The sequence below is a fragment of the Channa argus genome, chromosome 12, assembly GCF_033026475.1.
Source record: "Channa argus isolate prfri chromosome 12, Channa argus male v1.0, whole genome shotgun sequence".
Taxonomy (NCBI): Eukaryota; Metazoa; Chordata; class Actinopteri; order Anabantiformes; family Channidae; genus Channa; species Channa argus.
In genome coordinates this window covers 10,581,652-10,601,225 of record NC_090208.1, presented here as the reverse complement: position 1 = coordinate 10,601,225, position 19,574 = coordinate 10,581,652, and the positions used below count along the sequence as shown (strand labels likewise).

At 40.6% G+C, this 19,574-nt stretch overlaps 1 protein-coding gene across 1 annotated transcript in view; it reads right to left on the bottom strand.

Annotated features, from left to right (window-relative positions):
* Positions 1–19,574, bottom strand: part of LOC137137776 (collagen alpha-1(XXV) chain) — a 131,983-nt gene that overhangs the window by 60,709 nt on the left and 51,700 nt on the right. The window contains exon 3 of the mRNA XM_067524423.1: positions 805–849. Coding sequence (XP_067380524.1) covers positions 805–849 — 45 coding nt within the window. The remainder of the gene's footprint in view (positions 1–804; positions 850–19,574) is intronic.

The following is a 19,574-nucleotide window of genomic DNA, read 5'->3' as shown; positions in this document are numbered from 1 at the left end:
CTCTGACAGACAGTGTTTGCTTCTCCAAACCTACACCTCACTCTCACTGGGACCTTGTTCTGCCCCGTCTCTCTTTAACTTTCTCTTTAAAAAGGGCAGCACTTTTGTTCCAAAACACTCTGCTCACTGTGCTACGAGCGCAGCAACACGGCCTCCAGAAACCATTATCACCTTCACTGTCAGGTGAGCGGAGTGTGTGTGTGTGGAGACAGCTCGCTGCCAAGTTGCGCGTCTCTCGCTGTGAATTCAATTTGCGGTGACACTTTTCCGTCTGTGGGAGCATCACCGCACGTCACTTTTCCTAGAAGCTCGAGGCCCCGGCTGGGCCAAGTTTGTCGAGTCAGCTCTGGAGAATGTGTGTGTGGGAGGAGGAGGGAGGGGAGACTGGAGACCCTGAATGCATTACAACAACTTGTTGCCGAGCTTGTGGAGGCCAACAAGCGTGGGTTATTATGGATGCTGAAGTACATCGTGTCTGGATTCAGCACCGTAGGGTCGGAGTGTATACAGATCTTTGACGGGGACGATTGGACATGCTGGAACTTTCTCAAACTGCACTGTCTCTGGGTTTTACTGTAAACATGTAGTGTTTCTATAGTGAAACTATAACTGAAACAATACAAGTGAACAGTCAAACCACCAAGCCACAAATTACACATCTATAACTTTTTCTGGCCTATGGAGATATACAGTGTACTTTCTCATGTCCTAAATATTTCTGGATTAAGACTAGAGCAACACACACACACAGACACACACACACACACACACACACACACACACACACAGACACAATGCACATACCAGCTTCTCCATCACGGCCTCTTCTTCCTCGCTTTCCTGGAGGTCCTGCATTAAAGAAGAATAGAATACTTTTTGAGCTGGTAATTTGATTGTCTTTTTATTTGTATAAGTTTTATACTCTTCCAATGTTCTCACAGTGAAACCACCCACCAGCAGGATACGACTGAGACACAAAAAAATATTATACTTGGACTACAAAACACCTCAGAAATCTCAAGGTTCATTAAATATTTAGGATCTAGGTAAACATAAGCTGATGTAAAAAAAAAAGCTTCACGCTGTCATCCCCGTTTCTCCTCTATGCTTTTCTTTCAGCGCGGATGCTCTGGCTTTTAATTTGTTTATCCAGGCCTTGTTCTCCTGTTTGCCATTTTCCTGTCTACACCATCAATATGCTAAAGCTCAGCTGGAGGAGTAAAACAATTACATGCTTTGTCAGGCTTTACATGTTGACTCTTGACTGGATTGTGCTGTATGCAGGTAGCTCTCATTTTGGAAGTTGGGACCATTTCTCCCAGAATGACCTCCTTCTCCCAGCAGTGCATGCAATCTTTTCCTAAGGTTGGCGGCTTGGAACTAATTTTTAAACAGTGGCATTTAGTGTCCTCTAAGCTCCAAATAACTGGGTGGATTTACAATGCATCCAAAGGGAGAGGCTACTGAGTGACTTGCAGGCCAAGCTTATTCTATACACATAGATTGGGGATGCTCCACCATTGAGGAGGACTTTCAATTGGTCCCCTGACGACTTCAGTCATGGCTGTTGTTCTTTTCGGATGTGCTAAGCTGAACCGACAAACATGCTGAACCAGCAACACCAGTTGTAACCTTATTGGTACGACTGGTACACAGACGAAAACAGAAAACTGGATCCATTTATAAGCAGCAACAATAATGTGAAGAGTAATTATGCAAATCAATTTGAAACCTCTTTTGTCTCTGGCAAAATATAGCATTTTGTTGTCATGTTAGAGGTTGATAATCAGTCCAGGGGTTAGAAGGGAGTTCTTCAACAGACATTAGTTGCCTGGGTGTCAAAAGCTACTCCAAGGCTCTCGCCCACAGCTAACCAAAACAACCATATTCATTGTTACTCCAAACAACTTTACAGGACCTTCCACCCCAAGACGTCTCTCTTTATATTTTAGCACGGTATTGGATCGCCATTCCTTCCTCTTTGTAAACTTTCCTAAGGCAGCTATAAGGACGGGGAAAACAAAGCAGCAGTAAAGAGTAAAATAACACGAACAATCCCTTTTACGCAGTGTTTAGGTGATTTATGACGCTCCAGGCGTGTTACTGGGGTGCAAGATGCAGGATTATGTTGCACAACGCTTTGTATGAAACGTAGTCCTCAATTGGATCCCACTGTTTGGCTCCGTCTCTGCTCCTTTTGGAGAGCTTCCAGGATAATGTCAGGCACTGCCAGCCAAAGGTCTAGGCAAAGTTTAAAGTATGTAACCACAGGTGGAGTCTGACTCTCACTTTACTATGGTTGACATCAACCCCGGTTGCTCTTTAGGTTTGTTTTTTAAGGTTTTAAAGGAAACAGAAGGGGGGTTACGGCGTTTGGCAGTCGCTACATTATTGCTCACTTTGAAAAGACACTTGACACCTCTGAGAGGAATATATTCGACACAGATACAACATCCTCCTGATTTTAGTGTTTGACAGCTGCTGTGAAAACACTCCCCACATGGGGGTTGGTGGTCCAGACAACATAGTCTGCATTACTTTCAGATATCATGATTCCCAATATTCATCACAGTATTTTTCATTCTGATTATAGCTTGTAAGGAGAGACTCCCATGCAACCCAACTACACCAGTAACACTGAAAGATTTTTATACCATATGCCAACAGAAATGCTATAACATTTCAGTTTATGAAGCAAAAATGAAAGAATGATTTAAAGCACAGTCCAAATCGGTTTTTAGATATTTTCTAATCAATTAAGGGTGTAAGTAATAAATGAAATGAATTGGACTCAACCTCAGTTCTGAGTTGCTGAGTGATCTTAAGCTGCCTGTCAGGACAAAACATTGTTCTTGTTCAAAAACTTTACGTTGGCCTGATGTTTTCTCACAGTATTCCAAGTTTAGTCATGGAACAGTGGTTTCACGAAAAGTTTTATGATGAGGGTAAACAGCCCTGAACAATCTGTTGAAACCCCTTCAACAGCTTTTGACACTGAAAGTGAAATAAATCAGAATGTACTCGATGTTCATTCAAATGTTTGGTCAGACAAAGATTTTAGTCAGATAAATGGACCCTGCTGTGTTGTGCATTGTGTTTTGAGCATTTGTTATTTAGTGGGTTTTCTGTTTTTGGTACGTAAGCAGCAGAAATGTGTGGTACCTGAAATTCCTATTAGATATTTAATGAGTGTGAGAATTCAGTTACTTCCGGTGTACTATGTAACCTAGCACTTTCATAAGACTCGAACTCAATCCCTGCTCCTCTATGCTCTGCTACACTCTGCTACACCCCAACAGGCTTTGTGAGGCCCTTAAGGTTTCACTCAGAGTGATGGCTGATGGGTTAGACGGGTGAGTCTCACTGAAAAAACATTTAGGACAGTATAGAAAGCTTATGAACGAAAGCCACCTATGATTTATGCAAAGACTTCCCGTCACAAAACTTCCCATTTTTACCCGTAAGACGAACGGCACCACGGCATTTGGTTGTAAGAGCAGCATGAGATCATTAGCACAAAGGCCTTAACTTTAATGTTTGATTCATTTTCCACTTTATCAGGTATAGTCCTACATGAGACTTTTACAGTCCCAAGAATTAGTTCCAAAACACTGATAGTAGTTATTTTAATGTTATTTGGCAGAAAGGAATCCCATGTAATTGGCAGCATTGTTAAACATTGTTATAAGCCATGGCTGTTTTGTTTTGAATGATTTTTGCTCATGTTCTTCGTTACAACATTATTTCAAATGTACGCATTACTTGACATAATAAACTTCTTGTTTACACTTCGTGCTTTTGAAACCTCTGCTTAATTTCTTGCTTTTTCTCAAAATTAGTGAACTAGCCGTGGCCAAAGTAATTTACAAAGCTAGCATTGTTCGAGAGCTCGATATACACAATCAGACCACTGAAAGACTCTGAGAGTAATCCAGCTATTCTTCAGGATCAAACTCAAAGTTGTGCCAAAAATAGCAATCTGGGTACCAGCTGTAACTTCAGCAAACTCAACTGCTTTGTGATTATGAATGTGAGATTCATAAACATAAAGTTTGCATTCTCCCATGTTAAAATGCCACCAGTTGAAACATTTAATGTAGAAATTTATTTGCACATTTGCTAAGTGAACGTTTCATTTGTGCACATGAAATCAAACCCTCAGAAGAGGCAACATGTACTTTTGTTAATTGTCGATTGATATGTTAATGGTGCAGAGACAGTTTAAATATCAGAGAAGCAAAACGTAATGCAAGAGGAGATCCACAATAATTTTCTGTTTAATTCGTTTTCTGTGGTCAACTTACAACTATTTTTTTCTTGAATTGTAAACAACCAGTCCGTTTCACATACACACACCCAAAGTCCTGCTTGCTGACCTTACTGTTTATATATATGAGTCATACAAATACAATGTCCAGCAGAATGTTTAGGGGAAATGTCATGGCTCCACAAAACTCCCAGTGCCAATGTTTTCACAAAGTGACATGAAATTGTTTTGCTGGTGTTTGGTTCAGTTATGGTAAATTTTACGCCAAGGATAGAAGGCGCCTCCGAGGCCAAAAAAACAACTTTGAATGATTTGGTTCTTAAAATGTTTTGCTCTGCAGTCAATTCAATGAGTAGTTTTCTTTTGTGAATTGACTTTGCTTTCATATGGCCAATTTGAAAAGTAGGGATGTACGACGGTGGTTTGGTCACGGCTCTCTGATTCCATCATGTTTTCAAATAATGTTTTCTAAAATATTGAGCTGGAGAGCCATTCTTCCAGCCTTTAAAAAAAAAAATCATTTTAAAAATTTCTAAAGTGGCTTCAACATCAGCAGTTTGTCAGTGTCAGTACACTGGGACATGTCAACCTTGCACCATTTACTTTCACAACTTTGAATAAAATGTTCAGAATATTTCAAACCTGAACCTGGTGATTGATGCTTTTCCAGACATTCCATAAACGTGGGACGATGTAGTCAAAACAGACTTTAATAGAGTGAATTAAATCCCAAATCACGGATGGATGAGCCTATTAAATCTGGCATCGCTTTGTATCCAGGTCAACGGAACTAATGCTGCACAAAACCTGGCTTGCTACTGCACAATCATTTCTTACTTTACAAGAACATTTTTGTGGAAATGTCTGGCACAGAGCACAGCCATTTTGATCCAAGATCCTTATTACTCCACATGACAATGAATAAATCAATACATTAAATTCAGATTCAGGGAACACTGCATCCTCTGTGCAATGGGGGAAATTCAACCGCAATTTTATAATCAGCCTCATCCGTGAATGTGACTGTTCACTCCTCATCTTCGGGGGGGAGGGGGGGGAGTGCATTGTTGTGAAAATACTGTATGAATGGGAAAATCCAACAGCTAACGCTCAAACTTTCCTGCAATTATACCTCCTTCCAAAAAAACTAGAGCCCATTGTAAAACCTAACAGAAAAGAATGAGGGTCATTTTTAAATGATAATAATTGAGGTTTCCTATACAGATGTTCGGGGGCTTCGCACGTTCTTTGTTGTACTAGAAACTATAGTAATGCACGTTTCATTTATTTTACCAGTTCTTTCAAGGAAATGCTTCCATTTATCCAATACTTTACCACATTTAAACCAACAAGTCCTGCATCCGTTTGTTGGTTACATTAATAAACAGTGAAGCATTTGGATTAGTCAGGGATAAATTAAACAGATTTGACTTGGTTGAAGTAAAAAAAAACAAAAAACTATATCGAAGCCCTTTATTGATCTTTTCCAAGCACCTGCTGACTTCTCTCTTCTTTTTAGCTACCATCATACTGACTAACGAGGTTGTCGCAAGATAACATTTAAACTCATTTTACAGTATAAGTCACTTAAGTAACGTTTTTATTTTCCAATTAACGCCAAAGTTTACTGAATGATTCCACTGCTATCTGAGGTTTTAACAGTAACCAAAGTTTACCTTTACAGATGAACTGCTACCAAACACTTGACAGATGGAGGTCTGCTCTGTGTCTCCAGCTTCAGATTCCTCCTGAAGTCATCCGTCATGGCTATAGACAAAGAAAAGTCCCCTTGCACTTGTGACTCACCCCACTGGCTCCAGAAGGGAAGTCCTTGTAGTCCTCCAGTCGACCTCCTTAACTCCTTTTACTAATCCCTTAACTTCCTATAACTTTCAATTTAAGAGGGACGACAACACAGAAAGGAAAGTTTTCTCTTTTCCGGCCCTCACAAGCCTCTAGGACATAGAATGCTGGTGCTCAAATTACCATAAAATGTCCTGAAACTGTCTGTGGCATGCTCGGTGGCCTCTGCCGGTGTAAAAGCCGTTCAGCTGACCGAATTAAGGTTCACAGTATGTTCTCCTGTACCGTAAGACAAGCACACAATCTGTTTACAGTAACTGCTGGCACAACCTTGGAAATCGTCGACTTCAGGTTGTCTGAAGTCTTTCTCGATCCCTCAGAGCCGCACTGACACACATCAAGAGGCAGAATGAGACATGGATGCAATTCACATACTGATTACGGGAAGTCCAAGTGAATGGAAGTTCAAATGAAATGGAAATGAAGTTTCCATCTTATTGCTGTCTGCTCCATGGTTAGCATGTGTTAACATTTCAACAACCCTATTCCTAACCTTGTTTAACCGACTGCAGTTTAATAGCCCTTAAATACTTGGAGCCACGATAAGCTGTGAAGGCACAGTGTTAAAGCCGGTTGTCTATTGTGGCACAAAGGGTTTTTTTGGCGACACAATATAAACACAACATTTTGCAGAACAATTCGGTGGCCTAATTTCCCCAAGACCCACATTTGAAACGCAGCCGACCTAGAAAAACAGTATTCTATGATGATTGTAGCCATTTCCTAAATAATTATTTGCAATTATATTTAATTTGTTGCCAAGAATAGAGACCATTGTGTCTGATTTTTACATTCACTCATTGTGCTTACGTGGCCCACCCATTTTGTCACCACATAAAATTTGAGTAGAGTCTTCTGCTGAGTGAACACACTGGCAAAATCCACAACTTTATAAAAGAAGACTTTTGATTCCTCTGTTATAAATGTATTGTTTTATCTAGTCAGACATGTTTGCATTGCTACTCAAGGCCAAATGATTAGTTAGCTGGAAATTTACAGTATGATTTATACAACAGCTGTAAATCAAGGCATCCCACTGATTAGGGGCAGAATTAAATCTAACGAACACTCATGAGGGGTAATGAACAGTGACGCCTGCTCCGCAAACTAATGAAATGCAGTTCTGCAGTTTTCAATTACAAGACATCATCAAAATGCAGAGTTCTGATACACTCAAGTCTCCATGCCCGCGCTGTTATCATTATGTTAAAGTTAAAACTAATTCACAGAACCAACAGGAACACTTGTTAATGCCAGACAGTCCCCAGACATCATCCAACAGGAGTCGGAAAGTAATTTCATGAAGCAAGATTCATTACAACACAGAAAGCAGCAACATCATGAAAATAAAATTAATGAGGCAAACTTTCTGAGAGCATCTCTGTGTGTGTGTGTACGCACCAAGTAGTGGTCAATGAATGTTGTTATCAACTCGAAATTAAATCATGTCCCCACCCATTCCTGATGAATATGGTGTGTGTGTGTGTGTGTGTGTGTTGCTGTGTTTGTCCAGATGCCAGTTATTAGTTCATTAAGCCACGAGTGCATTAGTGTGCGAGGTATATGTCTGTCGCTGCAGGCTCCATTAACACTGCGTCAGGGAGATTGAAACTGGTATTAAAAATGCATCTTTATCTCCTTGCACCACCAGAATAAAATGGACTTCGGTTCGGTGATGGGCTTGTAAATGCAGACAGAGATAGTGTGTTTCGCACTTGCAAGCCTCTGCACTGACTGACCACAATATTCACATGCACTTAACAGTTTTAAGGTCTAAGAATCATTACGGAACGAGCACCTTTTCCTTAGTTTTTTGTAAAACACACACGCAAAAGAGAAACGACGAAAATATGACTGTGGCCTGCAAGCATACGGATCATCTGCACTTTTGTTCTGCTTCTGCGTCGAGGCTTGAACGCTCCTGAGGAGGAGCGGGGCCTTTGAGAGAGCCCTTTCATCACCTTCTGAGATCAATGTGCTTTCCTTTGGCAACAAGCTGAGTGCCGGGATACTTGAGACCCAACTCCGTACACTGCACACTGCAATTATCCTTCCCGCAGTACTGACTGCGGTTGTGATGGAAGCAGAACACACTCCCTGATGAGGGGAGGTCAGTAATAAGCCGATCGATTGGCCGAGTCCCATCACTTTGTGCTGCGAGTTAAATTGGCACATGCGAGCATCCTGACGGCTCTATCAGAACGCTTTGCTGCAAATTGAAGACATCACTGAAAACATGATCTATCCCTGCATCTGTGGGAGTGTTACTTTTGGGAAACTTTATAATCAGTTTACTAGAAAACTGAACACAATCCAAAGATTCCCTGTCTTGTGAATGAAAAGGGGAAACACTATGATGAACCTAGCTTCGCTTGGCCAGGCTAAGATGAAATCCACAGTGTAAATTAATGGTCGCTTTCAAATGTTAACCAAGTTATATGTTGGCTCTTTGCATGCACGGCACGTGTTAGGAATCCATTGGATACGTAAAACTGGTAATCACATATAATAAAAGTCTAGTTGCATTGAACAACGTGGTCTCGCCCATTTGCATCAAGCTGTCAACTAAATAGTGTGATTTTTGCAAGCAAGAGTAATACATGCTATGCAAATGTTAAAACTGGTCGAGACTTAATTATATGCACACGTCCAGGGGAAAGCAACCTCAGCCTGACCTAGCACGCATTAAATAAATCAGCCAGTGACTGATTTAAGCTTCTGAGTAACCCAGTAGTCAATCAATACCCCTGATTACACCGTGAGATGCTGAGATGCCAGGAAAGAAACCTACAGTGTGCTGCAATCACTCATTACTACAGGATAAACCGGTTTGATCATTCAGTCCGTCAGAATCCTTCTGAAAAGAGACTCTGTGTCCTGATGAACTCTAAAAAAAGAGAGAATACATCCGCTTGTGGCAAAATGACTCCTTCCTGCAAATCAGCCAGAAGATGCTTTTGAAGTTCACTGTGTGTGTTTGTGTGGTGATTATTGTGCTGAACATAATGATGCCAACATGAGTGGTATCACGCAGATCTGCTTTCTTATCTCTCTCTCTCTCTCTTTCTCTCACTCTCTCTCTGTGTGTGTGTGTGTGTGTGTGTGTGTGTGTGTGTGTGTGTGTGTGTGTGTGTGTGTGTGTGTGTGTGTGTGTGTCTGTACACTTGAGTGCTAGAGTAGCTGAAATAGCTGCAGAAGAATTTCTGGTCAGAAGTTGTCCATCGAGATTCCAGAAGGCAAATGGGACATGCAGTGCATGATTAGCATCAAATGATCCCTCGCTTGTTCAAGTTCATATGAAGGACTTTATCTGCGTTTAAGACCTCTCTGGCTATTGGATGTCACATTGAGATCATGTGTAACTTTATACCTGCTGCTAACGGATGACATGTCTGCTGGCTGACCTTATCAACACCAGGGATGTGTGAGCCAGTATTATGTCAGTATTGTGTGTGTGTGTGTGTGTGTGTGTGTGTGTGTTGCTCAAGTTATGTTATTGAAACTATCAGCTATTTTAATAGACTGGCGCACAGAACTCTGAAAAAACACCTGAATATGGGCGAAAACAGTTAATTGAGCTTTAAATATTTGCATTGCAGTTACCACTATATTTGGTCTATGTTTTCATATAGTTTCTTCATGTTTAATTTACCTTTTTGCACATTTTACGTTGGTTACTAAATGGTACAATTCTTGGAAACATTTACACTTGCAAGTTTCCTTGAGATGCCAGTAATCCATAGGGTCCCCGTCACTGAGGCTTTTTCTCTCAAAAGAGCAACATGAAATACAGCAGTACTGTATTTGTACCTCCTTCGTGACAGTGAGACATGGTACATCAGCCTCTGTAGGTTAATCATTAATAATAAATTAATAATGATTTATATTTAGTTTTTCTTTTAATTTAGGACAAATGTAATTAAATTAGCTTAATTTACAGCTAATATGTGACTGAACTAATCAACTGTAGTAATTAATGAATGAACAAGGAATTTTGAATCTGACTAAACCCCCCCAACAGGCCCGATTAGGCACATTAACTAAAGTTTATGATGTTAAAACAGGTGAGAACATTTATGAGCTTTAAAGCTTTCTTAGTCAATAAAATGTAAGATTATTGAGGCTTTAAAGTTGTGCACAAACAAAATTCATGTCGCTAACTTTATATGAGGGCCGTCTCGAAGATAGATCTCGAAACCTAAACAAATGAATATCATATGCTTCATAAGGTACCAAAAAATGTGATGTGCGTGTGCTCATGGTCTTCAAACTTGCACTGATGCACTTTGCGTAGCTAAACTGCAATTTCTCTTAAGTTTCTATCACCTTTAATTTGTCTTTTATTGTTAGAAGAACGTTACTGCTTTACTCCCCTTTTATTGTTTTTAGTATTTTATCTCTGTACCTCCAAAGAGCTTAAACCTTCAGCATCTTTCAGATTACCCACGAGCCTCGGTGGTCTGAGGCTGGTGTTTCCTTGAGCGTTGCATGACCCAATCATTCCCGCAACAGCATGAGCACGCAACAGTGACGGGTACAGGCCCCTATGTCATAGATACCCTATGATAGACAGGATGTGATGTGAGGGAGAGGGGGACAACGAGCTGAGAAGGAGATCTTATATTAGAATGGAGGGATGAAAGATTTAAGAGCACAATGGAAAGTCGAGAGTCTAGAACAGACCGTTTCGAGTCTGTTGCGTGAAGTTGATGAATTCACTGCTCATATAAAACTACTCGGTAAAGGCAGATGTTATTATTATCACACGCCAGCTAGGCACACTGGACATTAAATGACAGCTGAGGGATCTTTTTACGACTTCAGATGAAAGTATGATGTAATTAAAGTCTGAATCTAGAATTTCATCAAAGTGGAAAGGCTCCACTGACCCCTCAAATCCACCCACACTAAAGATGATTGCCAATTTAGCCCTCTGCTGGGCACAGGCTACAAAAAAAAAAAACCAAAAAACAATTCAATTTTTCGATTCAACACTCTAGCAAATCATAAAATAATGGTGCAGTGTGGCAGACCAGCAGTAATATTATCTGCAAGTAAAAGGTCTAGCTTGCAGGGAGGCCTCACCACACCACGGCGTGAGGATGACAGGTAGGTGCACAGTTAGCCAAAGCAGCATCTCACAACTTGTTTATCATGTAAAAGTGGTGAAAGTTAAGTGTATGTCTGCACGCACAAGCCTAAACCACATCACGTGCACTGTCACGCCGGGCTTCCCTAGTCGACGTTACCAGAAAAGCAGTCACTAAAGACAACTTGACAATTGAAGTTTGTGGCTTTCCTGAAGAACTTATATACATTTAAAAAGGGTCCAGATGAGCTCTGGGAGAAAGCTGAATGCTGTGAGTGTCTCTGAGCCCTGCACGGGTCCTGAGTGGAAACAAAAATAAAGTGTCATCACTGGGCTGACAGGTCTAGACTCACTGAGTCAGCCAGCTCAGAGTTTATTTTCCCAGCACAGGAAGACTCTCTGCGAGCCTCTCTGAGATACTGTGGGCATCTTGCCTCTGGGTTTCAAAAGAAAACCCCCAAGAAAAAGCTAACCCAAACTGAAACTCTCACTGGAGAGTATTGAAGAGCACAATATGTGGTAATTTTGCTACTCCAGAGTTTGACAACGATGACTTGTAAGGAAAATCAGATTTACAAAGCATGCAGGTGAAAGGGAATTGTGAGTGGAAACACATTAGGACAGAAAGCCAAGATTCCTTGCAAATGAACAAGGCTCCCGTTTTTCTTACCTCTGTCAATCTTTCCTCTTAAAAAACACACACAAACCACTGCACCGTCAGTTACTTTTGTGAGCCATTAACTCCCCTTAATGAGGGCAATTTCTTCACAAAGCAATCACAGTTCCTAGCAGGACCTTCCTCCGGAGCTGAGTCATAACCGTCAACAACGTGCTTCAAGTACCACTTTTTTTTTTTCTTTTTTTTTTACTGCAGTGTGAAAGCAATTCCGCATTTAGTCAAATAAAACATTTATACAGCGGATTGTAACACGGAAATTGCTCAAAAATAAAAACCTACTGTAGGGGTTTTACACTCTTTGTGCAAGATTGTTGCTCTTAAATAAAAACACTTGTACATTTGGGGAAATGTGCTTTGAATTAGGTGTAAATGAAATATGAGGCTACAACCGTTTGCGTAGTTAAAATCTGAAAGTAGAGGGAAACTAGAAGTAGAAACTGAACAAAAAAACTGTCTCCATGGAAGATTTACACCTATTGATGATTCTTGGCCAAGCCCAGCAGCATCGTGGAGTCACGCCTCACCAAGCCTTAAGGTATTAGCGAAGATGAAATTAAAATAAATAAAGCTACAAAACTTTGATGAAACCAGTAATAGAAAAGTTACATAACGTTGCTTTAATCAGGTCACGTAGAAGCTACACTGTGGGTCTTCATTATTCCCTCTGAAGCAGACGCAACAATGAGCTTCCACCTAATATACCGTAAGATCCCCAGAGGACCAAAAGGCTCAAAGCTGCTGGAAGTGAAACTAATGACAAAAATTGGGGACCATAGTGTTTGCCGCTCTCATGCATGTAAAAAAAATATCAAACACAGAGCACACGCCACCAAACAAATACGATCAAAACATCTGAAAAGCTTAATGCAATATGATGAACGGCATTAGTGAAATTGTGTTAACTTAAGTATTTGGCTCTAAATGAGACTGTTGGATACCAAAGTGATGGCATCAAGCATGTGTAAAAACGCAAATCACATGTGATACCCAGGGGCTAGAGGACTTTTATATATGAAATATATACCAAAGAAACGCCACACGTGGTAACGTAATAAAACGTGGAAAGTAACTGCGGGAGATTTTTCATGATCCCTTCAAGTTCTACAGAAAAGACAACAAAGAGTGTTTTGAGGAAAAGTACCTCTGCATCATGTTTCCTTTCTGTGTGTCACTCAAACTGACCAAGTCAAAGGTCGACAGGAGGAGAAGGAAGGGGGGCCGTCCTCTTGGGATCATTTATAATCCTGACCTGTATTTTCAGGTGGTTCTAGGCCCATGGCTCTTCATCAGCACACATTGTTCCTATTACAGGTTTGATCCTGGAGGGTTTTTGAGCAAAGAAGCCGCAAATACCAGCTCGCTAACGAGTGGACAACTCCTCCGCTCTGAGGCACTGCATTGGCTGCTCTGGAATAAACAGTCCCCACCATTTAGATGTTACACAAGTCTACATTGATATATACATTTTATACTTGCTTGTCCGTGAGCAGTTTTTATAAATATTTAACTAAGCTTTCCTATGCTTTTACTGGAGATTTGGGGGGGGGGGGGAAGTGATAAAATGCAGCAGCCTATCAGTTTAAATCCCCAAACTGTGTGAAAATAAAGTATGTGCCAAGAACGCAAACGAGTAACACTCACCCCTCCCTCGCTAACTAATTTCAAAGTTCCCCTGAGCAAAGCACTTAACCCCCGACTGCTCAGGCGGAGCGTCTGCAGCCAGATAACGGACTATGGGTTTTACCGGGCAGTTTACAGGTGAGACTGCAAAGCAGACTGCTGCTGACAACGAGCGATAAGATGCATTTATATACTGTACGACACATAGCTCTCAGTGTCAGAGAAGACCAGCCACGTACCTCGATAAGAAAAAAAAGGATGTATCTTTGTGTACAAGATACAAGACCAGTACTACCCATGTCGTCTAGGAGGTTAATATGAAGCTGCCAGTTAATTTAGCTTGGCATAAAGACTCGAAATGATACAACCTGATGATTAAAGATCAAGCTATGAATCACCACAGCTCCACAGCACAGTATACTGTCAGATAACATGAAATGGGATTCCCAAATGTTAATGTTTGCAGAGAGTACTCTGTAACATGAGCAGTGAAGGCAAAGTGACCCATGGCAAACATGGGAAGTGACTCAGAAGTCCTGGAAATAAGCCTGAATGGTTATTGGGAGGAGTCCTTGCATCCTCGTATGATTTCTCTTCATGCTCAATTCAGTGGAAGGTGGACATGAACATTCATATGTCGCTTTCCCTTTGTTTCATGTTCTATATGTAAAGCAGGACATGGAAAATCGGCTAACATTAGAAAATCACATTATAAAATCTTCACATAATTTGATCTTCGCTAACTTGAACTTCTTTTCTTAAATTGGACTTTTAACAGGTTTCCCCTGTGCGGCTGCCACTTATGGTTAAGATTTACCCTTAAACAACCACTCTGCAAAAACCAAGGCATTTTAATGAGTTTGTGAATTAAACAGATTTTAAAGTTTGGCATTAACATCTATCTGGCAGCCATACATGCACGATTTGCTTTTTTCTTTGCAAATGAAAGCCAGTGCAGAATCAAAGAGGTTATGAGAAATTTGCAGACGTTTTAAATTAAGCCGGACAATAATCTCTGCTTGGATCTCCCGTAATGACAGAGATTGTAGACGATCAAGCCTCTGAATCTATTCTATTCCTTTATAAATCATCAAGAAGACATGCGAGATTCAATTAGTGCTGCTTGCTTAACCTTAGCAGCACGGAAATTGGACACCGAACTAAATGCCACGGGCTTTATATGAGAGGTATTTACAAAAGAGATTTGGAGAAGATTGCATGTGCCCATAAATGGCAAACAAACTAATAAGCATGGCCTAAAAGAAAGGAGTCAAGATTGTTATTAGATAAACAGTGAACAGAACCAGCAGTGCAACAGAGGAGCTTTTGGTTAAATGGCTTATGTGAGGAACCTGGATGCTATTTTCAGGCCACCCATTTGTTCCAGTCCAAGCCAAAGTAGAAATCCTTCAGCATACAATGCCGCTATTGAGTTCCTGGATGGGGCAGTGATAAAAATCTATTCTTATTTAGAGCTTGTGTGTGTCCACAAGGATCCAAGACTTCACTCTGTTATGGATTACCTTCATGGTGTAACAAGCCACCACACAAACGAAATATGAAGAAACAAGAAAGCTTTTTTTTTTTTTTCTTTCCTGGTTTAGCAGAACTCAAACTCTACATTTCTAAGACTCTGGTTCATGAGTTTTTTTTATCCAAATACAGTCTTTCATGTCTGCAAAGCGTTGAACATGTATGTTTGCTGTCACCTTTCACAAACTCTCTGTTTAATCAAACTACAAAGCCTTCATTAGGAGACAGAACTAGGCCAGAGATGACATTGGGAAACTTTTAAAAAGCCTTTTTGGGCAGAGATCACATTTGGTTTTCTGACCAAACAAAGTGACAAGTACAGGCACTGGCATCTCATTTCAGTCTCCTGCACTTCCAATTTCCATATGCTAATGAAAATGGGATCAGACAGTGGCATATGCATATTTTTTTTTGGTGGTTTTTTTTTTTTTTTTTTCACGGTGGGGGGACCAGTGGAACATCAGAGAGACCACACATGTGATGTGTATGAACTTTCCATTTACAGAATGCAAAAGACCGTTTGATATAAGCATTTTTATAAAGAGAGACACACCCTCAAAGATGCTGAGATAACACAGGACACTTGAAGATCTCTACTCTTTGAAGCAGAGCACACACATTTTCGTGTTGACTGCTTTAATTGTGTACTAGCTGAAAGTATACCACACTACCTTTACTGTAAGTAGAGTTTGCAGAGAAAAAGGAGCCAAATTCTAATACTCTACTCTAATATTTGACACTGTTACGGGAAAAGAGCGGACTTCACTTCTGCAAACAGGGCACTGATTGTAGGTCTGCTGAAGGCAATTACTCGTTCGAGTGGCAGCATACTGTTCGCATTACAATCGCCGTGTTCCGCTGTTTATTGCTGCGTATGTTCCATGAGAACTTGTCACTGCCTTTTACTTGTGGGAAGCAGATGAAAGGCGAGGAGACGTGTTGCTGTGCTCCTAAAGAGAGGTTCAATTATTCAAAGCCTCCATGCGGAGACGTTCTGGTCCAAATTCAGCACCAAGCCATCCTTGACAATTCTCTCTGAAATCGATCAGCCTCTGAAATCACGGGACGCTGCATCTATCTGCCTTCCAACATGCCCAGCTCTCACAGCTCTCCTCATGCGCAGCATTCTGCCTTGTGCACGAGCAGGGTTGTCATGTGTGGCTTGGTTAACTGCCTGTGATGTTTTACATATAACACCTACCCTGGCAGCACTTTCTACAAGCTCCACTTTATCAATCATTACTGGAAATACGCCCAAACGGAGGCCCTCAGCAGTAATTTGGGTGGATCATTTTGTTCCTGCTGTACTGAGGCAGTTGTGATTTACGTAAACACTGATCCCTTACAGATGGGCGTTATTACAAACAGGTGATGAAGATTTTAATCTAGTTGAACTTCAAGGTTTCTGCTAGGGAGAATGAACTAATCCAGATAAAATGTTCTTTTCCCTTTTTAAACAAATGCAGAAATGCACAAATTTGGGGTTGGAACAACACAAACCTGTTTTATCTTGCTTGACTAACTCTTTTGAGATTGGCATAAGAGTTGATCGGTTATTTAACTAAAACATAAAGTAGAATTACAGCATAACAGTTGTGCAGCAGTTTACATGTCTGGCCAGATTCACATTCTAATCAGTCCATCCATAGGTCAAAGATTCATAACATGCATTTCTGAGATATATCATATGACAAAAAAGAGATGGACGTGAGTTCAGTGACTGACATTTCACCACCAAAATCTAATCAGTTTATTGCGTGAAATTTCAAAGAAATTTCATGAAGGCAATAACAGTGACAATCACAAGCGTAGAAAGGATGTGAGGTCATAGTGACCTTGACATTTGACCTATGCCCACCTCCGCAGCTCATCAGTGAGTCCAAGGGTTTTAAAAACAAGCTTAGGAGGGTTAGAATTGGAGGGGTAAAGGGACAAACATGATGTCACTGGGACAGTGAAGGAGTCCCAGTGACATCCAGAATAAAAAGAGTTGTGGCCACAGTTATTTTGACCTTTGACCTCTGGCCGAAAAAATCAGTTCATTCTCGAGTGTAAGTGGCATATGTGCATATGGATATGTGACAAATTTGAAGAAATTGCCTCTAACCGCTCTGATATCCCGATCACAAGAATTGAACAGGCGTACAAACATATGGACAACCAAAAAACAAAATTAATTTGGCAATGGCCGCCGCCAGCATGGAGGTATAATTGTTACATCAGTTGTTGTCTTACAAATCTTAAAAATCATACGGTAGGCAAAGCTTCTTTTTCATAATGTATATATATGTAAGGATTGTGTGATAAAATTGTTGGATTAATATGGTTTTTTTAGAACCAAAGGAAGACAGACACTGCAATAACTTTAGCTTTATAAGTGCAGTAGTTCACCAAGTCAAACTGACGCCTATATTAAAGCTGCATTGACTCAGTCAGCCTGGATTACAACAAGGCTGGAAGAGAATCATAGCTGTGTCTCTGTAGTGGAAAAAACTTAATGATAGTCATGTGTTGTTCTTATCTTCCTGTGCAACTACAGTAAACCATTTACTGCAGGTTGTCAGCACGCTGCTTTGAAGTACTTGTTTTTGCCAGTGTTGTCAAGCATATGAATGTTTTTTGTCAGGGATCCTGGCCATTACAGCGCAAACACACACACACACAAACACACTCTCATCTCGGCTTCAAAAGTGTCTCTCTCATCAACTAATTAACACAACACATAGGTAGAAAAACACAAGTGAAGGTCCACGGGTCCTCTAACGGAGTTTGAAAATTCAGTTAGATTTTCAGATAGCAGCACTTACAGACCTCCTATTTTTCATCTGCAGCCGTGGTTGTAACAATGTATTACTGAGACCACTGCACACAAAATCATACAAGGACTGTTAATAAAAATCAGGCTAATATCCCGAGTGTCTGTATGTTATCACAAACAAATGTACACACCAGATTTCAGGATCCCTGTGAGGAATTGGTCTTGACTTCTCACTACTGCTGATGAACTCTACGCCTTGTTCTGCTCAGCTACGGTAGTTTAATTTCTCCCTGCAGCTTGATTCACCATATTCAAAGGTTTTACCGTTTCCAATAAAACTTGGGAAACTTTGTTAAGCTTTGGCCTTAGCCCAAAAGAAAAGTTCTCTGATGCATGTACATGGTGGAAGCACAAGTTTTTTTGTTTTTTTTTCTCCACCCCATACCCCAGTTACAAATGGTGGGACCCCAGCTTGTCGGCTCCCCTGTGCCAAAGCTCTGCCAGGGAGGCCCCTTTGATAATAAGCCTTACACACAAATTTACAGCCACAGTACAATAATCCTGCAACAATGGTTTCCACATAACTTTTGATTGAATGGCCTTTATGTGCAGGGCCAGGCTTGTACTGGGCTAATAAATGGCCCGTGGTGGGATTTGCCAAGGTTTACCTCACTACTCTGTGTGTGACTGGGTTTAGTTCATTTTCAAATGTATGCATATCACAAAACTTGACACTCTCAAGTAGACTCTCATTACATTTCCTGACATTTCTATGAATTTGAATTCCATGCTTTTAAATAGAATAGGTCGGGTAGGATAGGGAAAAGTGTTAGTGTATTTGCTTTTTGCTGAGCTATTTGCCGCTCTCTTATCCTTTTTGAATTTAAAAGTACTTCCAGGAGCTGGTTACTTCAGCAAACAAGGGAAACAGCTGGACTGGCTCTGTGTCCTCATTTTTGTATGGATAAAACAACCCAAATATGTGCTAATTGGGGTTTAAATTCTGTAATTACATCCCCATATTCTAGTTTTTATTGTTAGTGAGTCCACCATTCCCATATTGGTTCAAACTACAAAATTGTTGTAAAAGATAACTGACATTTGGGCAGAACTAGACTGGCTGGCTCAGTTTCCACTAATAGTTGCATGTAATTCTGGGAGGAAGTAAATAATTGCATTGCCCACATTTTGAACTATATTAGCGGTTAGTATTGACAGGATTCATATTGTTAGTAAATATGAGGTTACAATCTTCAGTTAGTTAGCTTAACTGCTGATGCAAGTTTGATGATTATCAGCTCATAGCTATGGTTTGGTTTACTATCTACTGGCATCATTGATTTGGTTGAGACGTGTAGAAAATTCGCAACATCTAGTGACTTTAGTTATTACAATTTATAGTTGACAAAGACTTTCCATGGAGGAGTTCAGGGCAGGTGCCTGCACCATAATCATCCCTTTTGGCTTTTTTTGGGCCAAAACCAAGCAATATTGGGGAACATTACATTACATGATAATGACCTGCTGAGCAGCTACCTACCTGCCTGTAGCTATGGTGATAACGAATAATTGCCATTAAATGGTCTGAGGCAGGTGGTGAAAATCATTAACCATTTGTTCAATCCATGCTACATAGAGTCAGGGTCTGTTTCCCAATTTCCAGTGTTTAGGCTAAGCTAAGCTAACCAGCTGTTGGCTGTATATTGATGAGGGGTTGGTAATCTCATCGTACTAGAAGCAAACATTTCACCAAATGTTGAACTTT